This window comes from Neovison vison, chromosome 13, assembly GCF_020171115.1.
Source record: "Neovison vison isolate M4711 chromosome 13, ASM_NN_V1, whole genome shotgun sequence".
In the NCBI taxonomy this organism is placed as follows: Eukaryota; Metazoa; Chordata; class Mammalia; order Carnivora; family Mustelidae; genus Neogale; species Neogale vison.
In genome coordinates this window covers 37,437,700-37,464,775 of record NC_058103.1, presented here as the reverse complement: position 1 = coordinate 37,464,775, position 27,076 = coordinate 37,437,700, and the positions used below count along the sequence as shown (strand labels likewise).

The window sequence follows — 27,076 nt, the reverse complement described above, 5'->3', positions numbered from 1 at the left end:
AATAACTAAACTCTCTCTGTGATCCGAACTACCTCTAAACTATTCAGGCTGTTCACCAATATTTAGTTCCCTCCTTCTCAGCACATGGTACGACTATACTTCTGATCTTGTTGAACCTAGCTAGCAGGGTATGTGACTTGCTCTGGCCGATAAATGCAAGAAGAAATGTCACCTCGAGAACAGTGCTTCAGGAACCAATGCCACTTGACCACATTAATCTCTTCCTCTGCTACAGGGGTCATCATGTTCTTATTGTGGATGCTCCACCATCCCAGATCCCTGAATGAGACAAAAATATGCAAAATGGACAATAATGTGAGCAAGAAACACACGTGTTACTTAAAATAATTATGCTTCGGGACTGGTTTGTTATGGGAACACCGCCTAGGCAAAAAATACCGGGATACCAAGCCCAATAGCGAATGTTACTATAATCTAAAACAGAATAAATCTGGGGTTCTATCTGTTACACTGTAGCATATATATGTTATGTATGTATGTATGTATATGCATGTAGCATTTTATATATATACATGATATTAATATCCTATATTACTGTATATTACTATATTATGTATATTATTGTTAGCCACCTATTAAAACAGACATCTCCCCCATCTTCTCCCCACACACAAGAAAACCTCCTCAAATCAATTGGGTAATCTAAATGCTTGAAAATAAGTGCTCACAAATCTCAAATTAACTGAGACTCCCCTATCAAAAAAGTCTTGATCCATTTCTCAAAATCACTTGCAGAGTTCCACTTCTTCTCCAAGACCAAGTGCATTACTCAAACACAGGGCTTCAGAGGAACTTCATTTTGAGCAAACCAAGAGATAAATAAATTAGCTGCCAGTGGCTCCCTTAGTAATGGCAGAGGACCAGGCTGACCCAAGGGGATAGGAGTAAATCACAAAGGGAACCATCCAAGCAAGGGCAGCATTAGGGCACCTGAAGCAAACCAACACAGCCATCCCACATACTTTCATTTCCAAGACCGTGAGCCAAGCACAAGTGTGTTTAATTGCTAATAAGAAGATGCAAACGTCCCACGTCTGGTTGATTTCTTATGTGCTCCGACCATAAAGATGTTTGTGTCTGCAGTACACTTCTGAGCGTTGTGCCTAAATGTGGCAGCTCGTAAACTGACCACGTGTGTTAAACTTATGATCTATAAGAATGTATTCCTTCGAAACAGTGTAATGCTGGAAGGTTTTCCTCTCTCTCTCTCTCTCTCTCTCTCTCGCCTGGATGAATTGCCTAAAGTTTCTCATTTAAGTATGTGAAGAACTGTCCATTTTTACTTCGCAGAGCTTTTCACTGGTGACTCAGGGAGGGATGATGTCATATGTTATCCTACAACGGCTGGTTCTCTCTGCTCACTTAAACCATTCCCTCTGGTTCTGTGGCAGACAGCACTCGCCAGTTTCCATCCCGTCCCCAGGCAAACAGCCTCCCCAGCAGATGAAACAGGAAGTCTGACAGCTTGAGTCTGCAGTGGGACCCCTAGTGTTTTCCCACTCCATGCCCTGGCAGCGTTCCCCACAAGTACACACACACACACACACACACACACACACAGAGCTCCCATTGTTGCAGCCTTCCCCAGCCCACTGATCCTAATATGGAATGCAGCAGGAAACCCATGATTTCCTGATACTCGGCAAGCTGGAGGAAGCAAGGGAAAACTCCATTAAAAAGCCCAGCTTCCCTCCATGTTAGATGTGAAGTGGAAAAGGGGGAAGATTTAGCAGAATTCCGTGTCTTCAGTCAGGCTGGAGAGGGGAAGGGCAGAGCGAAACCCTCGGGCTGTTGAAATTTCTAGACTGCCAGGAAGCCCCTAGAATTCAGAGAAAAATGAGGGTTTCTTAACTCAAACTAGAGGGAAAAGGGGACAGATGCTTTTAATCGTTCTCCCAAATGTGTGCTACCTTTCTTGAACAGGATGGTAAGCATGAGGGCATGTGCCAGCTGCCTCGGACAGGTCCCTGGGACCCCAGGCACCCCAAAGAAGGCAGAGTGATCTCCAGTCCGCTGCTCACTCGCTTCCCGCGCTCCATGGGCTTGGGGAGAAGCAGGAGAAACCACAGCAACTGCCCAGTCTCAGCAGCTGGAGCCGCCCGGATGAGCTGCACAGAGGGAGGTGACAGCAGCTGTGGCTGCGGGGGCACGGAGGAGAAGAAGATGCTGAAGTGTGTGGTGGTGGGGGACGGCGCCGTGGGGAAAACCTGCCTGCTGATGAGCTACGCCAACGACGCTTTCCCAGAGGAGTACGTGCCCACCGTGTTTGACCACTATGCAGGTAAGGGAAGGAGCAGAACCCGGCAGGGGACTGGGTGCACGCTGCGGGCGGCCACACCCCAGCTTTAGTTCTCGGGGCAGCCGTCTCGGGTGCAGGCCTGGCAGCTGCCAGGTCACAGAGCAGAACACACACAACCAAGGTCTCTGGTGGACGGTTAGGACAATTTGTCCGTCCATTGATATCCTCATATTTTTTCTTCCTTAAATCAAATGACTAACACTGGGGAAATACCCTGAACTGCCCCTCCAGGCTTTGGGGACAGAGATCTCACTCAACGTTCTTGGGAAGATTCGTAACTTTTTATGGGAACATCCTAAAATGTAGTGTAACTGCAACACTACTGCAACTTTTTTTTTTTAAAGCACCACTCACTACACAACTACTGAAAGAAATATCTTTGCCGCTTTTCATCTATTTATCTCATGCCATTCATAAATGAAATGGTAAGATCAACAAACGCTAGAACACTCATTTTTCTATAAAAATCAGTGGCTGTACTACTGTACTTTTATTTTCCTGGGGCTGTAGCTGGGATGGGGGGAGTACTAAAGGTTTTAAGTATCTATTAGGCAGTCTGCATCTTGAATTCAAAGACACATTTTTAATTAATGTTTTTAAAGTAAAAATAAAGATTAAAACAAAATTTGAAACATTTTAAAGTATATCCAGAAGAGGATTAAATTGGGTATAAAGTATTTTAAGGCATGACAGTTAAAATACAGTAGTCACAACTTATTCCTTTCGGTTACTTATGTTTTTTGAGTGTTCTAAAGTTTGTAGGTGTACTTGTCAATGTTATAGTTTATCCCAATTTGTCCATTTTTTTTTTAAAGATCTTATTTATTTGAGAGAGTGAGAGTGAAAGAACACAAGCAGGGAGGGGGCAGAGGGAGAGGAACAGAGAGAGAGACAGATTCCCCACTGAGCAGGGAGCTGAGGGGTTTCTGGATCCCAGGACCCCAGGATCATGACCTCAGCCAAAGGCAGATGCTTCACCAACTGAGCCACCCAGGTGCCCCATCAATTTTTCCATTTTCATTCTTACTTTTTCTCTCAATTTCCAAAGCAAATCTTACTGTTCCTCAAAAACAAGTTCATGAAATTCTTCAAGTTTATAGTAAACTAATTTTATAACTTTTTTTTAACAGAGTGATCAGCTTGGTGAGTTATCAGAGATTTGAGATTCCATAAGAGAAAATTCCCCCTTCTTTTACCTTGGCTTTGGGTCAGGTTCAGCAGAGGGGAAGTGGCCCACAGGAAACCTGTGTGAATGTTGGCTTTGCTATGTGGCCATTTGAAATCCTCCCTCTGTTAGGAAGTAGCTTCTTTTCCAGAGCAAAACAATCACCTAAGTCCCCCCTTTTCCTACAGTTACATGTTTTATGACAATATTACATAGGAGATTGGGAGAGTACACCATACCACAGTGAAAATAGTATGCACTTCCCAGGTTTGTTGGTTTTTTTGGTTTTTTTTTTTATATATTTGTAAAAATTAAGAGCAAATTTTAAGTCTGGCTCTAAACTTTTCTGAAAATATAATGACTGTGCCCGGAGAAGAACATTTAAATGAGAACAGAATAAAGAAAACAGAAAATTTTCACTCTGAGAGGAAAAAAAACAAAAAAACTAATAAGATTAAGAGGTCTGGGAATTTAAGTTACTAAGATACTTGACATGGAAACATCTTAGCAAAAGTTATTTATTCTACACCCTCTTTCTGCCAGGAAAGGAAAACTGGCTGCTACCTAATTTCAAAAACTTTTAGATCAAAGGTGGGGCCCAAAATTTACTAAAGGGAGAAGCCTCAAGTGCTTTTGGAAATGATGTATCCTGATCCCCACCTATTAGTTGAACCACTTATCAGCCTAGTATAAGAAAAAAGGATAAAACCATCCTCAGGGATTCAGTCAGCCTATAAAAAATATCTGAGATCAAACAAAGGCTGAACTACCACCTAGATTCCACTAGGATGGAATATTTCAATTGTGTATATATTACTGCTATTTGAGAATCAAAGCACCTTAAAGATTTTGGCTACTCTATGGTTTTACCTCTCTTCCCTGATGTGGACAAGTAGCCCGTGTCCAGTCCCTGGGTCCTACGGGCACATTTTGAAATCACAAGCAGCAACTGAATTCCTGAGTCTTTAGGAAATTGCAGCCAAAGTCTACAAGAGACTGTCCCTTGAAGATTTTTCCCGAACAGCTGCCCATCCCAGGAAAGTAGAGCTATAACAAAAATAAGGATGGACGCATACTTTACATATTGCTCAAGATGGTGGGCTCTGAAGCCAGAGAGCTTAGTCCCAATACTGGCACTGCCACCTCTGTGTGGCCTTGAATAAGTTACTTAATCTTTCTGTCCCTCAGTTATCACACACACAAAAAAAGAAGAAGAAGAAGAACAACAACAACAACAGAAGTATCAGGAGTGTTTGTAAGAACAAATAAATTAATACATGTGAAGTTCTTAGAACAGCGCCTCACACATGGTCAGTATTAGGTACATAGCAGCTATTATTGTTAAGAATACGTTTTCTATGTTTGCACACAGTCATGAAAGGAAATTAAAATGTAGTTAAAAGATAAAGACTACAGGGTTGCCTGAGTGGCTTAGTCAGTTAAGCGTCCAACTCTTGATTTTTGGATCAGGTCATGATCTCAGGGTTATGAGATCAAGCACCGCATCAGGCTCCACACTGTGCATGGAGCCTGCTTGAGATTCTCTCTCTCCCTCTTCCTCTGCCCCTCCCCCTCAAAATAAAAAGATAGAGACTACAACAAAGAAAAATACAATTCTAAAAGTATCCTCCAAATGGAGTAGGAAGTGATGAAATGCATGTAATGCCCTTATAATATAGTAATCACGTGTATTGATAACTGACAAATATGCATGCAGTAATAGTAGAGGGATATTAAACTGAGAGGGGAAATATCGGTTTTGAAGGAGTGATTGTAAGAAAAATAAATAAGAACGAACTAGAGGGTGCCTGGGTGGCTCAGTGGGTTAAGCCGCTGCCTTCGGCTCAGGTCATGATCTCAGGGTCCTGGGATCGAGTCCCGCATAGGGCTCTCTGCTCAGCAGGGATCCTGCTTCCCTCTCTCTCTCTCTGCCTGCCTGTCTACTTGTAATCTCTGTCTGTCAAATAAACAAATAAAATCTTAAAAAAAAAAAAAAGAACGAACTAGAAAAAAATATTGAAATTTTATGAATCTTAGTTCTTTTCCTTCTGCCCAAAAGCACATCTCTTGCAGGCATCTTTCCTCCAGGCATTCTTCCCCTCCAAGCCCCCTTAACTCCATAAGGAGAGGTCCTTGCTTCATCTTCAACCCATCTCCAGAAATTTCTTTACATTTCTAGAAGACAGCTTCCTCCATGTAGAGCAATTTATTTGTTTTCTGGTTTTTCCCACTCCCACTATGCTCTGAGCTCAGGGAGAAGGTTGTGTCTTGCCAAATCCCATGTCAGTTCTCAGCCCTCATCTTACTGGATGGCTTGGAGGCTTTTTGATGGCTTATTACTATTCCTTTGCGTGGTTTCTGGGATAAGGGTTTCTCCTGGCTGCTTGCTGGCATATCTCTCTCCATATCCTCTGCTGCCTACTCTGTCTCTTCCCAATGAATATACGTTGGTAAACCTCAGTGTTCATTCCTTCAGTTATCTTCTCAGTTTACACTCATACCCAAGTTGGTTGTGTATAGTCTCATGGCTTTAATTATTATTTATATACACATTTATATCTCTGGTCCCAATACTCCCCCTGAGACCCAGCCTCATATATCCAACTGTCCATCTGAATATCTAATAGGCATCTCCAATTTAACTGGTTAAAACAAAATTCTCTAACTCCACTACTCTAGTCTTTCCCCAGACTTCCCCATACAAGTACATGACAACCGTCTTGCACCCAGTTGCTTAGAACAAAAACTTCAGTATTATCCTTGACTCCTTTCTTCCTATGACAATACCCCCAGGCTCTCCATTCAAACCACTCATTATTATTCCTTCCTGCTACCGAGCAGTGCAACATTCAAAATACCCCTTCACTTCTCACCACCTACATTGCTTCACTCTTGTCCAAATCACCACCATGTCTCATCTAAACTACTGTAATCACCTCTCACTTCTCTGCTTCCAACTTTGCCCCTCTTTAGTCAGTTCTCCACACAGCTGGCACAAGGGCTATTCACAGCCCAATTCCTCTAATCCCTTCACATTCAGACTCCATCATTCATCATGGTCTACAAGGCCCGCCATGACTTGGTCCCTGTCATCTTTCTAACCCCATCTCCTAACTCTTCTCTTCAGTTATTCTGCTCAAGCCATACCAGGCAACGTGGTATGCCTCACACACACTGATATCCCACTTTCCTTGAAGACTTCACACTGGTCCTTCCCCCAGCCTGACACTGTTCCCGCAGAGCCTCTTCAGCTTCAACTGACCACATTACTTAATACATCCACATGCAAGAACACCAACACACACAGAGTCACTCTTTAACCACTTACCCTGCTACCCACCTGAAACATTTCACACTGCTGGCATTATACTTCTATTTATTTGCTTACCATTTTTATTCCACACTTGAATGTGAATTCCATGAGGACAAGGACTTTGTCTTGTTCAATGCTCTATCTCCAGCTTTTAAAAAAGACTCCAACATACAGTAGACTCTCAATAGTTATTGAAAAAATAAACTGGTATGTCTTAATCATCATTGTCCCTGTCCAGTGCTTAGGTAATTTCTGGTCCATTGAAATTGCTGAAAAAATGAACAAGCTATTGGTCCAATCTTTAGGAAGGAATATGTTTAGAATTAGATATATTCCATTTTTGAACTATTTTGTTCACAAATATTATTTTATCTCTAGTGGAATTGTAACATAGCATTGAATTTTCTTGACCCAAGCAGCCAATGTCACATCTGTTGAATAATGTAACTCTGCAATACGTAAATTTCATTTGGAAACAGATGAGCTGCAAATTGCCCCATAAACATTATATTCAAAAGCCTACCAAAATTTTGAGAGGCCCCCTCAAAGACTTACAGCTCTTATATACAGAGCATGCTTCAGAGTGACCCCAAGTTCAACCAAGGGCTAGGACTAAAAATTAGGGAGAGCAAGATGAAAGTAGATAGGGCCACTCATCTTTCAACAAGGGAGCCTGAGAAACCTCACTGGGCCCTGCTTCCTATTCCCTTCTAGGGTGATGCCAGATGCCCTAAGAACCTTTAGAGCTTTCACAACTTCCCATAAAACAATCACACGTCTTCTATCTTTATCTTATCTTGAACTTTGAGTTTTGTGACAGACCCCCCTGCTGATGAAATATTATCCAGTGATGTTCCCCGTAACGTAGGACATCAAGATAGCACTTCCATTTTGTGTTTTGTTAGCTTGTGTGTCAAGTTAGATTATGTCCATGCTTTGTATGTTCATGTACACAGGTATGTCAGATAAGCCTGTCCGAGTAGGAACCTGTGCACGGTGTACCTCATTTACCACCTCCATCAGCCTCTGGCCTAGAACTGATTTTTTCTGTGGCTTTTTCTTCTATCACTACCCCTCGCAGAATTTGTCAAAAAAACGATCTGTGTTTCAAAATTCATTTTTGAATTCACTATTTGCAAATGCAGCCACCTATGCAGGAAATTCATACGATTCATGGAAAGGGGGGAGAAAATCTAGTTGTTCTATCAGCTGAGTGAGATGTAAAAGGAAGTCGTTTTCACAGAGAGCTGAAAGTCAAGTCTAACTTTTTCACCTAATTAAATGGTAACCTGTCCAAGGTAGACTTAATCACAACCTTAACGGCCAGAGCAGGAGGGGAAACTGTCCAACCACCAGGGAAGGGAAGGAGAGGGAATAACACAAAATAATACAAAGTGAATAAAACCAAACCCGAGCCTATAAAGGTTTGTGACATAGTTCTACCCATTTGGGAATATTTACTTAGCAGTTTCTCTTTTGCTCTTCCTGAAGACAGCTGAAGAGTCTCTAGAGAATGGAAGAGATTCCTTTTCTGTAAGCCAAAAGGAAACCTGAAACAACTCTCATGGGATTACGAACTAAATCACCAGATTTTAACCTTAGACGAAAATATAAAAGAAGTTTGTCTAAGAGGAGACAAGAACGGACCAGTGGACTCACTCACTCTGTTCCTTCTAAATGCAATGATGCTCAAAAACACAAAATCTTGTAGGTATCCAACCCCCCAATATCTCCTTTTGAGGGGGCATAATGTGTGGCTGATGCTTTTTATGGACCCGTGGAGGCCACACCAAAGGTGCAGTGGCAGGAAATACATGGACGGTTCCTTCCACCCTGAGATGTTTCTGGAAGCAAGCACATTCATAGGCTTCAAGGGTGTAAATTACACTCCCAAAGCCAAAGCAAACTATAGGGATGGTGAATTGTGAGCTGCAGCTCTTGGGAGTAAGAAAGGAGAATAGAAGAGGGATAAAGAAAATTAAATATCTGTGATCCAAAAACAACCAGGCTCCCAGGACTAGAAACAGCATCTACAGTTCCCAGCCATCCTGCACTCCAATTTTAGCTGGCAGCAAACCAAGGAGCGAGACCAGTTCAGGCTTCAGTGGACAGGCTCCCTGTGACCAAGACTCTTAGTTCCACATGGCCTGACTCCCTTCATGTCCAGGCTAGGAAATCCTTCATAAATTTTACTACTGACCTGCCCAAGGAGGCTGGGCTTTTATTTCTGGAATAGCTTTTTCAAAATCTGCCATTTCTCCCTCTTAGTGTGAGACAAATAGCAAATTTGGCTCAGGGATGGCCCAGCACATTGGACATTTATGTTTTGGGTACAGTTGGCTTGTTTTACATAGGCAGCATGAAGATGGGCAAATGAATATAAGGCCCCTTGGGAAAGGACAGGCAACACAAATCAAAAGAAACAGTCTCCCTCATCAATCCTGAGCACAAGATTACAAGAGCCTATAAGGGAGACCCTACCCATGTACAAAAATCCATGCCACCCACTGGGTTAGTCAGCAGAATCCAAACAGTTAATTTTCCCGGGTGTAATGCACTCTGGATAAATTCCATCATGAATTCAATAGAGACCAACTGTGAGTCAGAGTGTGGCCTGGCATTGTTCCTAAAAGCTCTGAAGTCCACCAGCTTCTTGATTGTGTCCAATTTTCATGAAACAAAAGGACCTGATTCGTGTGTATCCACCTGGTTTTGTCTCAGTTGTGAACAACAGCTCTTGTTTCTGGTGCTTTTCTCCTTACGGCCAGTATGATCCAACAAGCGGTGCAGTAGTGTTAATTATGAAACTCTAGTTTCACTAGTTTATGTATTAACAATAATGACAGTAGCTGTACCCTTCCAGAGTCTTTGCAATAGTTCAGGCACGTTTGAGGTATTTTCATACATCAATTCCCTGCTTTCTCGCAATGATCTTGCGGGTGTGTTCTTTTCCCAATTTCACTGATGAGGAAATAAAGCTACAAAGATATTAACAAATATGCCCAAGGTTGTTAAATGACTTGCAAAGGAGTAAATGGAGGCCAAGAAGCAGCAAACAAACAACAGAAGCAGTCTAGAGTTTTATAGCTATTAACATTAATCAAAAAGCCACTGTTAGGGTATACTAACCGAACCTGAACATGTAAGGGATTAACAGCATGTCAGGGTGTTTCTTGCTAATGTTATGGTCCTGGGCAAGGATTCGAGTCAACGGAGCAGTTTCCCTCCATTTAGTCATGTAGACAACCGGGCTCCTTCCATCTTGTGATCTGGCCATCCCCTGGGATCTCACAGTTATCTGCATCCAACCAGCCTAATGAGAAAGAACACAGACCAACTCGAATGGAAAGTTTTATGGGCCATGCCTGGAAGTGACAGATGTCATTTCCAGTCACACTCCAGATGACTTATAAATGAGTCCAAGGCCAGGCCTCAGTCAAGAGAGGCTGGGACAGGAAGCCCACCCATAGACCCCACAGAGGGAAGAACAGATTTCAGTGGAGACCAGGCATCTCTGCTTCTATCAGGCTCTCCAGCCACTAAATATCCCTTCACACTTTTCCCCCATGTGAAACCAACTTGCCCTTTTCCACAGAGGGACCACCCAGACTCCCATTCTGTCACCGCATCCAGTCAGAGTCCAGTGTTTACAGGTGATGCACAGCTCTTTCCATCTGATGGAGACGTGGCTCCCGGTGGTCTGCTGGGACGGTCACCATCTGCCCCATTTACATAACTGCCCCTTAAACAATAGTAGAACAGGGATGGAATAACCAAAATACCCAAAACCCCTTCAGAAAAGGAAAGAATGGGGGGTACAGGGCAATAACAGAATCCTGATAGCAAACATTGGGAAGACCCTCTGGGCTGTCAATGGAAGAAGTTTCTTGAATTGGTCCAGACGCTCTTCTCCAGAGGAGAAATTCAGGCTTCCTTCAGTCTTGACTTTGCATCCATTAGTCTTGGCGTTTCCTGGCTCAGGTCTGGGAGCTTCTTGTTCATCCACTGCTCTCCATGACACACAACTCAAGTAGGCCTTTGGGAGCATGTTTTCCTTGGGGACTACACTTTCACAGCCTGCTTCTTGCTTCTACAATTTAGGGGCTCTGTGTTATTTTGTACCTATAAGCATATTCAGTCCAAGTCTGGCATTTCTGTGGAAACACAAGCCTCAAAAACTTACCAGGTTTCTGGTAAATTCCATGGCCCAATAACCACATCCAAGACCAAAGTATGTCTCCCTTAGACATACTTCTTAAACATACTTTGTCTGCCTCCTTTACCCAATGTCTTTCTTTCCCCCTCAAATTAACAATAGCCACCAAGAGTCCATATGAACCAGTAGGCTTAGATGCAAGCAATCTTCTTTTTGACACAGAACTGATTCTCCTGCTTAAACAGAGAAGTGGACATTCGTGGCTCCTTTAATAGTATCTTCTATTTGTGGAATCCAAAAATAATCAGTTTTATAAATCTAAGTCCATCAATACCTGTGTTCTATCAATCTCTGCTTTAAAAAAATAACCAATTCAGCTTTTTTTTCTTGGAACACCTTGCTAAATACAATAAGTAACAATTAACATACAATAACATTCCAGTTTTCCCTAGGCTTTCCTTTGAGTGCTATGGACATTATAGGAACTCAGTTTACCTTCCAGGTTTCACAGGTAACAGTTTTGCAAAACTCCAGTCTTGCCACGGGAAAGCATAAATCTTGATCTTTCAGACTGTTCTGTTTTCTTACCACTTGCCACTGAACAGCTAAGTCAACAGCACAGTTTTGTTTTTGCTTTTTGTTTTTTTAGGTTCTTATAATGACAACACACTCAATAGACTAGGAGGCTGTAACAAATAGACTCAAGGATGTAATGATTCAAACTATCAGAATTCTATTTCTTGTTCATATAAAAGGCTAAGCAAATGTTTGTGTTAATGAGATGGTTCTGCTCTATGTGGCCATTCAAGGATTGACTTTTTTCCACCTTGTGTTTCTGCTCTTTACCTGGGGCTTCATAGGGCCATGTATTGAGAGAGTGGAAGGTAAAATAGGGAGGAATTCAGAAAAGGGCCACGGGGTGGGCCAGAGCCACAAGTGACGTGGATCACTTCTGTTCACACTTCATTACAGCGAAGTTAGACCTCAGGCCACACATAATGATGAGTCTAGCTTTATGCCCAAATAAAAGGTGAACAGATTTTAATGGACTCTAGTAATCTTTACTATAATCACTAAGTTGAAATTTTTTATACCAAATACAGTAGACCCACATAAATGATACTAACTGCCCTAAACACCATATTAAATGAGGTATCTATTCTGCTATATATGACATACTTCTATTTCCCAAACTTGCCTGCTCATAAGAAAAGCCTACTTGTTGAAAATGCATATTTTTTAGTCCTCACCATAGCCTTAGTCTACTATATCAAAGCCACTGAGAGAAAGAGCAAGAAATCTAAATTTCAACAAGCATCCTAAGAGTTTTTTATTAGATGGAACCCATGAAACAGCCATTTTACAGTTCAAAATCTTTTGGATATCATAAGGTCATATAGTTCAATCTAAAGTAATTTAGCAAGTTCAGAAAACCTTTCTTTATACTATAAGGTGCCTATAAATCAAGTCAAGAGGGATAGTTCTATGATAAAACATCAACTAGTAAAAAGCAACTTTAAAAATACATATCCACATATATAATTTCTTGACCTGGGGAGTTTTTGACAAGGAAAGTTGTGTAAAACAGAAAAGGCCTTTAGAACTTCTCAGAAAAAACTAGCAAATTCCTAACTGAGGACCAGAGTGCTCTCATCAAAGATCTGCTGTCAAGGCTGGGCGTAGAGAGATCCTGGAAGAAAGAGAATGCACAAGGCTGAGACTCAAAGTGTTGAGAGAGGGCTGGGGCAGGGAGAGCAGGGAAGCCTCAGAGCTCAGAACAGAGAGGAGCAAGAAGTGTAAGACAGCAGAAAGGAGGCTAACTAAGCAAATTAGGGTGCCCCAAGCACCAGTTGCTGGGAGAAAAGCCTTGGCCGTGACTGACAAAAGCCCACACCTGAATCTCTCTGTTCACGGAGCCTGCTGTCTGGAAAACAAGCATTGGCCTGACCGGGAGACCTTCACTGAGAGAAACTGGAGAATGCCTCCCTCTCAGGGGAAGAAGCAAAGGAGTCTCAAAAAACAGGAAGGAGCTGGGGACCCTTGGGATGGTTTTGGTGTAGCTCTGGATGTCTTGGATGCTCTGTACTGTTCCACATCCACCCAGTCCTATGATTACGAAATGAACATAAACATCTGTTTCCCCTCAGCCAATCCTTCTGTTCTTCACACTTTGACCTACATTTGGGAGAAACAAAGATCGTAAACCTCTTAAAATACAGTTACTGAGCATCCTGAAAGGCTTCTCCTTGGGCTAGAATCTTGTTCCTGAAAGACAGAGCACGTCAGTTCTGGGGGAGGCAGAAATCTCAGAACTGGGACTCAGGTACCCTTACGGGGCCAACCGGTTGACAAACAGTCCTGCTAGTGGGGACTGAGCCTTCCTTTGGAGTTTCTCCAGCTGTTTAATACAGATTAGCAAATCAAGCCTCAGAATGTGATTCTGCTTGCCAACAGGGGAGAAACAATGTTCTGTGTGGCCTGAGCAGAACGTAACATAGTGAACAAAATTGCTTCCTGATCCTTTTGCAGGAATACCTACAGCTGATTAGTAAAAATAACAATTTGCAGGACACCTGAGTGGCTCGGTTATCTAAGCCTCCGACTCTCGATCTCAGCTCAGGTCTTGATCTAAGGGTTGTAAGTTCAAGCCCCATGTTTAAAAAAATAATAATAATGATCAGGGACACCTAGGTGGCTCAGTTGGTTAAGCAGTTGCCTTCAGCTTGGGTCATGATCTCAGGGTTCTGGGATCGAGTCCCGCATCGGGCTCCTTGCTCAACAGGGAGGCTACTTCTCTCTCTGCCTCTGCCTGCTTGTGCTCTTTCTCTCTCTCTCTTTTTCTCTCTCTCTCCCTGACAAATAAATAAAATCTGTTTAAAAAAATAATCATAATTCATTAATACTCTTTAGCTAAATATTTAATATGTGTCTATCCCTGTGTTGCTTTTGCTTACTTCTTTGAGCCCCATAATTTCTCTAGGTGGTAAGTATCTTCATTTCATGGATGAGCAAACTGAAACTCAGAGAAGTCACCTGTCCAACATCACAAGGCTGGGAAGTGGCAGAAAGGATTCAGATCTATCAGCTCAAATGTTATCTTGTCAGTGAGGCCAGACCACTCAGATTAAATAAGGATTCCTTTCAAGACCTATTTATTTCCTCTGTAATTACTGTCTTATTTGTTTATTTAATTGTCCATTTCTTACTTCCCTCAAGAATGTACACTTCACAAAGACAAGCTTCTTTCTGTCTTGTTTTCTCTTATGCCCCAATGGGGATAAGCCTATGATACAACAGACACTCAGAAATGTTGGATGAATGAATGAATGAACGAACGAGATTGGAGAGTCTCACAGCCTTAACCACTGCACTTACACTGAAGTTAGTGAATAGTCAGGATAATTTTCTATGTTGAAATCTGATCCTCCCACATCTCAAAAGGATATATCCTAAGCATCATAAACATACATTCAGAAATACAGTATTGGCTTGGTTTAGAACTTGCAAAACAATTTTATTTTTCTAGGGAAAAAATTCCAAAATATTTTGTTCTAGTCAAATTTCAAAGTTATGAGTTCTAAGTGATTTAACCAGGCAGAAATTGTTTTCCTAATTATATAAAGGAGTTCTGTTTTATCTGTTTTTCAGATGTTATAGAGACAAAAAGAAAAGCTTAATTCCTTAAAGTATGTGCCATATAAGTTTTCTTTCAGATAGTGAGATTAATTATGAGGAAAAACAGTAAGTTAATAATCTTCTTAATATATAACAGGTGTAAAACTCCTAGGAATTATGAATGATATTTATAAAACACAAGCATTCATTACCTAGAAAATGTGCTAATTTTCAGCTGGCATGCTTATAAGAAATGCAGTGAACATGTGCATAAATATTAATAATGAGGCGCTTTATACTTGCTAAAGTAAGAGATATGAGAGGGAAACTGGCTTCTCTTTCTCTTTCTCTCAAGACTCCTTTCTGCTTGTGTTGGATAAGCTTGCATTATGAGCCCTAAATCCTTCTTCCCTCAACTAAAATGAATTTCGCATAACATTTGTCATAGTTCAAGCTGGTAGATAAAAGCCTTAAGAATTTTCTATAGTAGGGGTGCCTGGGGTGGCTCAGTCATTAAGCATCTGCCTTCAGCTCAGGTCATAATCCCTGGGTCCTGGATCAAGCCCCACATCGGGAACCCTGCTCAGCAGGGGCTGGGGTGGGTTAAGAGTAACCTGCTTCTCCCTCTCCTTATACCCCTCTCTCTGCTTGTGTGCCTGTGGTGAGCTCTCTGTCAAATAAATAATCTTTTTTTTTTTAAAGAATTTTCTATAATAGACATGGTTTTAACCAAACTTTTCAAAAGAGAAAATGAATATTAAATCTTAAGTGTCAATATTAGGCACAAACTTTGCTGTAGTGGTTTTATTCTATTCATTCAACTCATTTACCCTCTTACTAATTCTCCATACTAAGTCCTTCCTTTTAGATAAAGGGAATCCATCAGGCAGCAGTTCCAAGCTAACTCCTCTCTCTTGAGCTCAGCAAAAATGCAGAACTCATTATCACACTCAGAATGACACCTCTTTTTTTTTTTTTTGAGGATTTTATTTATTTTATTTTATTTATTTATTTGACACAGAGAGACACAGCTAGTGAGGGAACACAAGCAGGGGGAGCGGGAGAGGGAGTAGCAGGCTTCCCACCAAGTAGAAAGCCCGATGTGGGGCTTGATCCCAGGACCCTGGCATCATGACCCAAGCCTGAGCCACCCAAGCCTGAGCCCAGAATGATGAACCTTAATGTATTTGAAGACAGAAAATTTCCTTCTTGTCTTCAGACAATACACCCCGATCTTTCCAGCTCCCTTCATAGATATCTGACCTTGTATTTCCCCATTGTTTCATGGGTGGCTTCTCACAAATTCAGTTTCAGTCAATCATGAACAGCTTGCTGTTCAAACCCATAGCTGGCACACAGCGTTTATAATGGTTTGGTAGGAATGGGCATCTCGTCAAAATGGTTAGGTACAATCATTAACAGGATGTAAAAATCTGAACAAAATAATATTTTCAAGCACTTCTGTCTTTTGTTTTCTTTTTTGCTTGTTATTTAAGTTAAGTCAGTCTGACTGGTGTACAGGACTGAAGTTGCCAATAGAAGAGGAACCACATTTCTCCCCCAGCATTTTACTGTCTCTATTAAGTTGTTCCCAGGTTTATCCACATTACAAGATCATGTTAAGGCTTACAAAACATGGGATTTCTTCAAATCGCAGAATAAATCTTGGGTCCGTAGGTTGACACATTTTTTGGTATTCTAGGAAACACCTTGGTCCCTGTGGTTACCATAGATCACTGTGTTTTATAATACTGAATATCCAATCATTGTAACAGATAGGCTTGTCTGACTAGGATTTAGTACGCAGTAGACTACAAATCATCCTGAATGACTTTAAGCTTCATTCACTTTCTACCCATTAACATATTAAAAGTTTATTTAGCCAGACATCCTTTGGTAACCTCACCAATTACCACAGATTGAATTCACATCAGTTTCTCAAGAGACATCTTATTCCAGGGTAGTCTAGAACTCAGATTTTTCTAGATACAAGAATAATCTTGGGCTCCAACCTATAAGAATTCTAGAGTATCTACAAGATCATGAGTTATAATTCTAGAGTATCTACAAGATCATGGACCCTACTACATCATTAACTAACCTTAAGTATAGTAATTTACACAGTAAAAGAAATTACTTCACAGCACACCTAGTTTGATACATGGGTCCTCAAATGATTTCCAAACTTTGCAGTTACAGCTTATAGTGATGGGGAAGCAGTGGAAGGGGGTCAGGAATATAGATGAACAGAACTTTCAAAGCATCCACAGAACATTCAGGAAAACATCTTTTATTTGCCTTCAATGTCAAAAGGAGCTAGGAAACCCACACACACAGATTTCCTTCCTGATTATGTCACTGCCTCAGCCTCCCCATCTTTCACCACCTCGTGAACAGCTGAGAAGCCTGTTCCCTGTGAAGTGAGGAAAATAATTTCTATTCAACTGACAGAGACAGAGACACTTACCTCTGATTTTATAGCCAATGTCTGGTTATTCCCACAAACCCTGCAATTAACTCAGAGCCCAGAAAAAAAGCACCAAGTAAAGCATTTTGAGGGTGAGAAGGATCAGCTCGCAGAATGATCTATTTGTCCATTAAAAGTTGTTGCCATTTTTTCTATTTGTTTGTAAATGGACACCAACAACCTTTAAACAAAGTATCTAAAAATGAAGACTTCAGAGGATTTAATGCACATTTTTTTTCTTTTCATGGTTCTTAAAAATCAATAATCTGCCATCAAAAGATATATGGCATACTCAATAAAGAGTCTCATAAAGATTGTTTTTGTTCTTATTTAGTCTTTCAATTTTTGTTCTTATTTAGTCTTTCTTTTTCTTAAAGGATCCCAAACTTTCTGCAGTGTAGGCATTAAAAGTTTCCCTCCTCCTCTGCCGTACCTTCATCTAGTGAATTCTACATGAAAGGGGGTGTACATCTTTTTTTTTTTTTAAGATTTTATCCATTTACCTGAAAGAGAGAAATCACAAGTAGATGGAGAGGCAGGCAGAGAGAGAGGGGGAAGCAGGCTCCCTGCTGAGCAGAGAGCCCCATGCGGGACTCGATCCCAGGACCCTGAGATCACGACCTGAGCCGAAGGCAGCGGCTTAAACCACTGAGCCACCCAGGAGCCCCGAGGGATGTACATCTTTTAAGAGAAAGGCTGCGTGATATATTAACTTGACGAGCAGCCTCTGATCGGCCAAATTTCATGCTAATATTATTTAAATTTTGTCCTTTATTAAGGAAAAAATACTTGAGAAATATTTTAATGGTATATGTGAGAATCATAGAAATTCAGTTATGGAAATGATATTGTGATGTAAAAGAAATCAAGAAGCACTGCGTATCTCTGTCGTGGTAAGTTAATCAGCAATTCAGAAGGAATAATGCAAGTTTGCCCCTGAGCAATGTCTATCCAATCTATAGAAGGAGAAAAACTGAGTAGTAAAACTTTTCTCCATAATTCTTCAAGGACAGGGCTTTTTTAGCTCCTAACTCCCCAGTCTTTTTCTACTAAGATCCATTAGGATCTTTCCTCAGTACACAGGGTGATTCTCCTCTATTACTCCCCAAATTTTGGCTCTTATCTCCTTTTTTTAGAGGGGTTCTGGGAGAGGGGCATAAGGAGAGGGAGGGAGAGAATCTTAAGCAGGCTCCACACCCAGCACAGAGCCCAACACAGGCTTGATCTCATGACCCTGAGATTATGACCTGAATTCATTGAGATCAAGACCTAGACACCCAGCCAGTAGAGACCTCCAGGTGCCCCATCAGCTCTTTCCTCGTTTTAACATTAAGTCTCAGATACGTAAAGTTTCTGGTGTTCTAAGGATGAAGACAAGCCCAGGAATGCTTGGCCCCTAGAATCGCTGGCTGGGTAACCCCATCTCCCTCCCCAGGGATGGTCCTCTTTGAAAGCAGGGGATGCCTGGAGTTTTGCTCTACTGAGTCAGAGCAGGTGCGTCACGTGTGAGCCACAGTTCTTAGAAAACATCCCAGTGTTGTCTGAATTACAGAAGACTGCCAAACTCCTTCCTCCTTCACGCACACTGTTGCTCAATGACCCAAGACACAGAAATTCAAAAGGCAGAATTGGAATTTTTTATTAAAGAATCTGGTATTACGCCTATCTCTAATATCTTTATTGTCATGCTCAGTCCCTTGAGGCAATAAAATCCCCCAAGCTTTGCTCTTCCTTCTCTGCTCTTCCTTCGTAGTATGAATACCCCCCTTAAAATAACTGCTTTTCTCCCCTCTGCCAGGCTGGCCCTCTTACTAAGGCAAAAGCCTCTTTCCCCCATCATACATGGGCTTATAGTAGGCACTGGATTATAAATGCTGATTGTATTTCCAACACCAAAGAAAGGATGTGGCACTTTTTCTGGGGTCAGGAACACAATGGGTGCCCTGGTGATGAAAAGTGCGTCATACATCATCATAGACACCAAAGATGACTGTTTTAAACCATAAAATGAGGGATTTAGACTAGAAAGGTTTAAATATGACATTGCTGTGCCATTTCCAAAGTGGTTTTAGCATCTCCCCCTTCAAAGAATCTGAGACAATTTCAGTGCGAATGGACCTACTTCAAAATGGGAGCAGCCCTGTATTGTGTTGGGTGTGAATGCAAGAGAACAAAGTCAAGGAACACCACATCAAAATGGGTTTTGTTTCTTGCTCTCCTCACCTCTGTGTATCTGAAGAACAAAAAGGAGCTAAGGAGGAGAGAAGGAAGGACACAGAGGGACCCCTAATGCTCTAAACTCACTTATCATTGTTGATGACAAGTACCAAGAATGAGTAATAGCAGAATTTGGGACTTGTGGGCAGATGAATGGAACTTAAGTTTGTTACTCATGGAATTCAAAACTGAAAGCCGCCTGTGAAGATGTTGGGGTCACTTCCTCCAAGTGTTACCCACACTGCTGTGTATAGTGGAAAAGGAGGAAATTACGCTCAATCGTAGAGACTACTGCTAGAGTAGGACCTATTAGTCTAAGAAAGAGCCCCTGTGGCTCTGCCTGTCTGTCTCTAGGTCCCCAGGCATGTCTCTGCAATGAACTCCCAGCATTGACAGAAGTTCTTCCTTTGAGTTACGGATTTTTTTTTTTTTGTCTCATTTTCATCCATGCTCTATATTTATGCATGATGTTTTTATCAGTTGGCCTACTCTACCATCATCCTAGGTCATCCACAGAGGTGCACAGGAGAGGGAGCACATTTAGTGAATTGATTATTGCTCAGAGGCTTCATTCTGTCATCCACAGGTCCGTGTTTTCCTCACTGGGAGGTTACTATCTGCAGAGTTTCATGAGAAAGTTGTGAAGTAGTCAGAGACTAACTTTCATACCAATTGTATCAGCTCAAGGCTGGAAGCAACGTTTTCAATATGAGCACTCCGCCCTTGAATTTCATGGACATCTCTGGAAGACTGAAATACAAGTACACTCCAACTCAGTGTTGATACCGAGTGTGTGTGTGTGTGTGTGTGTGTGTGTGTGTGTGATAGAGACAAACAGAAACAAAGATAGAGAAGCCCTAACTCTCTTGGTAGAAAAAAGAAGGAAGGAAATATATGAACATATTCTTCAGGTACCCACTACACAGCTCTGCTTTTCCAGATTGGGTTTCAATCTTGTCTCTATAAGATAACTTCAACATGTCTGTTTTTAAAAGATGGTATTAGGGGCATCTAGATGGCTCAGATATTTAAGCATCTGCCTTTGTCTCAGGTCATGATCCCAGAGCCCTGGGACGGAGCCACATATCGGGCTCCCTCCCTCTCCCTCGGCCTGCCACTCTCCCTGCTTTCTTTCACTCTCTCTCTGTCAAATAAATAAACAAAATCATTAACAAAAAAAGAAAAGATGGTATTTTCCTTAAAAGCTCCTTAGAAATGTCTAGAGTCGCCTTTCATCATACAATTTCACTCCACCATGAGAGCCTCTAAAAATATCTTGAGTAAATTTATTACCACCATAACTCTCTCTAACATGTAATTTTGCATTGAAACTAGATATCCAAGAAGTAACCTGTCTTCTTGATAACACAGTGTAGTAGGGCTCCCCAAGCAACTAATCTATATTAACTAAACATTCCCAAGAAATCACAAGTTGTATAATGTCCATGAAAGCATTTTGTATGCTGGAAAATACTATCAAATGTTATTATTTTCTACTAGCAATAAATCACTTTATTTATTAAATGCTCCACAAGTGTAGAATGACATAAGATATAATTAGCCAGAAAGTACACTGAAAGCATAAAAGCACATACATCCTCTTTCTCCAGGACTGGATCTCTAAGAACGCATTTAATCCTCATTTGTCCCTTCACACATTTGTTCACAATGTGGATGTGTGAATGCCCGTAAGAGGGCTCAGAACCGGTGGCATTGCTTCCTATACTGTAACTTGTACATACAGCCCGCTTGTTGCCCTTAGGGGTAGAAAAGCCTCAGTACTGTGGGCATTATCTCAGCAGCCGCTGTAAGGTGTGGCTGGGAGAGGGTCTTCATGGCCTAGATCACCCAGCTCCGGCACCAGAAGAATCGTTTCTAATCAGGAATGTAAATCCATTTTTATGACCTTAAAAAGACTCACAGTAAGAGCATTTGGATATTAAAACACTCTATTCTACAGACATAATTGTAATTGTACTGTTTACTGTTGATAATTTACCTCAAAAAATCTATTGCCTAGTGAAAAATCCAGACCTACTCTACCAAAATCACAGAATAGTTAATAAGTGCAATTAGTCCCTACTCAGATGGTTCCAAAAGTTAGCTGTTTGGAAAGCTGCATTTGTCTCCTTCTTGATTTCCCTAGCGTTCTCTGACCCCTAAAGACAATTTTGCAAATTTCCTTTTCCCGTACCTCCACCCTGGAGGCCTCTTGCTAACTCTCAGACTTGTTCTTCAGACCCTCACAATTTGGGAAGTGATTGAGGTTAATCTTCAAGGAAAAGCATTTTCCCCAATTGCACCCAACTGTCACTTAAACAATCCTTATCAGTTAAACATCTATAATTTATAAGTTTTTAAGATACAATTGGGAGTTGATACAGGAGAAAACTTTGCCCTTGGAGCAATATAAATTGCCTCAAGCTTTCCACCAGAGAGCTGTTTTTGCTACCAAAGAAAAGAAGATTAAAAAAGTAACTTAAAATAATCTCATCCATATTTTCATAAACAATGAAACCTTTCACTTCTTAATTTCAACTCTAAAATGCCTATTGAGAGCTTGTGAAAATCAATTTAATACTTGTATATTTACTTCTGTAAAAATTTTTTGTTTCCCTATCGGGGCTTCTGATATGACCATGATTTCAGTTTTCTCTTCTTCCTGAAAATCATCCAAAAGAAAAATGGAAAACAAAAACATAAGCTGTTTCCAGTAAAAATTGGACATAAATTCCAAAATACTTTTAAAAGGATGACCAGGACAACAGAACTCACTGAAGAAACAAAGGAAGGAAGTAGAAACAAGCTGAGGAGACACAGTCCAGTGGTAACAAGTCCCAAAACTGCAAACAAAATAATACTTTTTAAGCTGAGGGACACATCTAGAAAAGAAAAAAACTACATCCCATGTATATAAAGAAGTACAAAAAAGAGAGTAATCGGAGGGTTTTACAGGCCTCCATAGATGTGGTTCAGATCCCAGAAGCTAAGGATCTCATGAAGAACCATACAGATAAAGACATGTTCAAGAGGGATTTATTCCAAGTATTTAAGGATAGTTCAAAATTAGAAAGTCTATTCATAAAATTCATCAGGGACGCTGAGTGACCTAGTCAGTTAAACATCTGCCTTTGGCTCAGGTCATGATCCCAGGATCTTGGGACTAAGTCCCGCATCAGGCTCCTTGCTCAGTGAGGAGCCTGCTTCTCCCTCTGCCTGACGCTCCCCATTTGTGTGCGCGCACTCTCTCTCTCCCCCCCACCCCCAACATATAAATAAATAAAATCTTTAAAAAAAAAACATAAAATTCATCACATCGATAGGTCTAGGGAGAAAAATAGTATGGTCATCTTCATGGAGACTGACAAAGCATTATAAAAATTAATAACAAAAATTGATTTAATAACAACAGCAAAATAGGGAATTGATGGTATGATAACCTCCAAAGATAACCATTGTCAATTCCTCCCCTTCTTCTGTAAATATGTCCCTCTACCATCATGAGGCAGAGAGTGTGTGGCACAGAGAAGTTGACCAGTTCCATAATCCAGTGAACCCAACCATCTTGCTGGGTGACATTAACAGCTAGTCAAATCAAATTTACTTTCTTAAGGGGCACCTGGGTGGCTCAGTCAGTTGAGTGTTCGACTCTTGATTTCAGCTCAGGTCATGATCTCAGGATCTTAGGATCAGGTCCCAAGTTGGGCTCCATGCTCAGCACAGAGTCTACTGAAGATTCTCTCTCTCTCCCTCTGTCCTGTCCCCGACTCATGCACTCTCTCTCAAAATAAAATAAAAAAATAAAATACTTTTTAAAAAATTACTTTCTTTATAACATGACATGCTTGAACTATCTTCTCTTTGGTTATGTGGGCAAAGAACTAGCTATGCTTCTGCAAAATGTAACCATATCATTATGTTGCATAGCCATGTTAGGAATGGATGCATATACATATAGAATGGACAAGAAGATGTGTTTTCAGGATGCCTGGCTGGCTCCGACAGTGGAGCATGCAACTCTATCTCAGGGTTGTGCCCCACGTTGGGTGTAGAGGTTACTTAAAAATAAATTCTTTTAGGGACGCCTGGGTGGCTTGGTCGGTTGAGCCACTGCCTTTGGCTCGGGGTCATGATCCCAGGGTCCTGGAATTGAGTCCCGCATCAGCAAGGATGCTGGGTGGGGAGCCTGCTTCTCTCTAAGCCTCTGCCTGCCACTCTGCCTGCTTGTACGCTCGCTCTCTCTCTCTCTCTCTCTCTCTGACAAATAAATAAATAAAGTCCTTTTAAAAAAATAAATAAAAATTTAAAAAATAAATCAATTCTTTTAAAAACAAAAGATGTGCTCTCAATCAAACGTACCTAAATTAGACACACAGCTCTATCATTCTGTGGTCATTTTGGTTTTGGCCAAGTTATTTAACTCTATAATCTATAGCTTCTTTATGTGTCAAACAAAGATATAATGGGACTTACTTCATCTAGGACATATGAAGATTAACTGAGCCAATGTGTCAGTATATTTATCAGTGGTGAATAAATGCTATTGTTTTTGCTGATGTGGGAGAGATATGTGTCCCAATTTCTTTGTCTGTCCATAACAGCTGACCTCACAGACTGTATTTTCCATGACTATGGTCAGTTTCCAACATTTAGGAAAGAGTAAATAACACAAAGTCTCCACAGACTAACTCAATATACTCTGATCTGTTCATAAGACATTGAAATAAGGACGGGATTTATGAAGTCACATATATGAAGATCTCTTTATAAAGAGAACAGACTCATGGTCCTTGAATGCCTAGGATACTGCGATACCTGAGGCAGTGGATCCCATGAAACAACTTTCTGGGGTCCTTCCAAAAACTGCATTTTATTTTCCTTGGTAAATCCTCCCCCATACTGTGGTCTCATCAAATCATCTTCAACTAGAGAATTCTGAGTGACAGCCTCAAGTAAATTCCTACATTCTGCAGCATTCACACATACCTTCCTCCCTTCTGATACTTGAAAAGGTTAATTTTCACAAGTGCTTGTTAAATTTAAACTTAAGATGGGAAAAGCCATCTCACCTTCCCAAAACTAAACTTGGCTGATACAATAATCTCAAGGGAGATTTAGACAACAGCACAAGGGAGAAATGTAAATTAGGGTGCCTGGGGAGTGGGAAAGAAAGAAAATAAAGACAAGCTATTTCTCAGAACCACTTCACTCAAGGAGGTTTGCTAGAATATAGAGCTGACAGCTGATGCATAGTTGACCCCCATGGGGTCTTCATGGCACAGCCCACATCCAAACAATAAACCAGAGTTGGTTTAATGTTGAATCATATTATCATGTTTCTCACAAAACATTGAGAAGAAATAATAAATAAAATGTGATTTCTGTAATCATAAGCATTATATAAATACCTGTATTTTTCAAGTAGGAAGTCTTATCCATTTGGCTAAGTGATTAAACAGGAACCACCCTGACCCACTTTCACAAAGGAGCTTTCTCCCAACGCCATCTAAGGATGGGGAAATTGAGAGATTCTTAGTCCTACCATCTCTTAAGAAAGACATATTTTTATGTGTGTTTTCTTTGTTCTTGTTTGTTGCAATATTTATTCCATAGTCCTCTATTAAAGTTTTATGCTTCTGTGATACACTATGCCCATTGTGCTTATTTTTAAAAATTTAGATAGTATCTTTGCTTGCTATTATTTTCTTTTTTAATTGAAGTGTAGCCAACACAGAATATCACATTACTGTCAGGTGTACACCATAATGATCTGAGAAATCCATATAGTATCTCGCGCCCACCACAAGCGTAGCTACCGTCTGTCACCATACACTATTACACACCATTGACTATGTTCCTTATGCTGTACCTTTTATCCCTGTGACCTATTCATTCCATAACTAGAAGCCTGTACCTCCCACTTTTTGTTTGTTCATTTGTTTTGTTTATTAGATTCCACATATAGGTGAAATCACATTACATTTGTCTTTCTCTGTTTGACTTATTTCACCAAGTATAATACCCTCTAAGTCCATCCATGTTGACACAAATGGAAAGAGATTATTTGTTATGACTGAGTAATATTCATTGTGTGTGTGTGTGTGTGTGTGTGTGTGTATGCTACGACCTCTTTATTCATTCCTCTAATGTGTTTTCCTAAAGCTTCAAAATGTGAGGCCAGTAGCCAAAGGATAGGTGAGCTATTCCATTTTACGGAAAATGTAAAGATCATGAAAAGTGGCATATAAAAAAGAGATGAAAAATTTACCTGGAGATTTTTAAAAATAGGGTGCTTCATCTTCTCCAACAGTAATTGAGAGCATGGCTTTGGAGCTCATACAAAGTGAGATACAAAATAGGTAACCTCTTGCCCAATCCTTAATTTCTTTCCCTGTAAAAAAGTGAAATACTACTTCATAAATATGTTGTAAGGAATAGATGAGCTATGTACATAAAGCATCTAACAAGTGTTTAATGCATAGAAACATTATTATGTATTTTAATGATAATTTAGAAGCAGCATCATTACTGAAAAAAAAAATTTTTTTTTGTCTCTATCTGGCCTCTTACAGAGCTCTGAACAACTATCTATCTCTTGTCTGGACTCTACAGTCTGAACTCAGATTCTCAAAGGATTTCTCCATTTCTTATTCCCCTCCCAATTCCCTGGCTCTAATGGTGAGCAAAACTGAAGTTCATAGCCAATCACAAAACATACTGTAGAATTTTGTTTTACGGAGTGCCCAGTGAAGGCACTCCACAGGGACAGAAAGTAAATTAGTGGTTTCCAGGGACTGAAGAAATGAGTGAATGGGAGTGACTGTTAACGGATACAAGGTTTCTTTTGGGAGTGATGAAAATCATTCAAATTGATTGTGGTGATAGCTGAAAAACTGTGATTATACTAAAAAACCACAGAACTGTACACTTTGAATGGATAAATTATGTGGTATGTGAATTATATCTCAATTTTAAAAGCTGTAAAAATAATCAGGACTGGAAAGAAAAGTGAAGATCTCTTTGCTTATAAAAGTTTAACAGAAACTGGATAGTAGCTAAAGACTAAAATAACATGAGACATTTTCATTTCTAACTCTTATAAAAATTTATCAAAGTTCTCAGTTACTAAATGCATATGCAGAGTCCTGTCTAATAACTACAGTAACAACTGACTTCTAGGCCAAATTACTCTTCAATCTGTCCTCATCTCTGTTCCTCCTGTCACTGACTTATTCCTTGTCTTTTCCGGGGATTATTATAAGAGCTTCTTAATCAGTGCTTTCTTTTCTCCTTCAGTTCATTCTCTGCCACCATCAGAAAAAAAGTTTAAAAAAGAAAATCCAAGTACATCAATTTTCTACTCAAGATCCTTCACTGGCCCCCGACCATTTCTAGAATAGAGTTGTCTATTCTTCATTGTCTGTGCTCCAACCACTTTTCAACCACAACCCCTACCACCACTCTATGGGAACCTTGACATTGGACCAACGGAACTACGCATGTTTCCCAAACTCTTCCTCCCATGTTTGTACAAGCCACCTGGTATGTTCAACCATCCTTGTTGTCTCGAAAATTCCTGTACAGCCTTTAAGACACAGCTTAAACTCTACCTCCTCCTTATAATCTTTTATTTCTCCAGTTCTAGGAATCACTAGATGATTCCTACTCTATGATTCCTTCCTTCATCCATTTATTTTTAAAAAATATATTTTTTGAGTTTCTGCTGTGGGTCAAGCACATAGCACCTTGTATGTCCCTTTATTATACCAAGTCTCGTACAGCTATAACTTAGTACATTTCTGCCTCCTCCCCATAGACTGGGA

At 40.6% G+C, this 27,076-nt stretch overlaps 1 protein-coding gene across 1 annotated transcript in view; it reads left to right on the top strand.

The window, feature by feature from the left end:
* The first annotated feature begins 1,615 nt into the window (after positions 1-1,615).
* Positions 1,616-27,076, top strand: part of RHOJ (ras homolog family member J) — a 79,605-nt gene continuing 54,144 nt past the window's right edge. Inside the window, exon 1 of the mRNA XM_044230395.1 lies at positions 1,616-2,302. Coding sequence (XP_044086330.1) covers positions 1,921-2,302 — 382 coding nt within the window. The 5' untranslated portion in view covers positions 1,616-1,920. The remainder of the gene's footprint in view (positions 2,303-27,076) is intronic.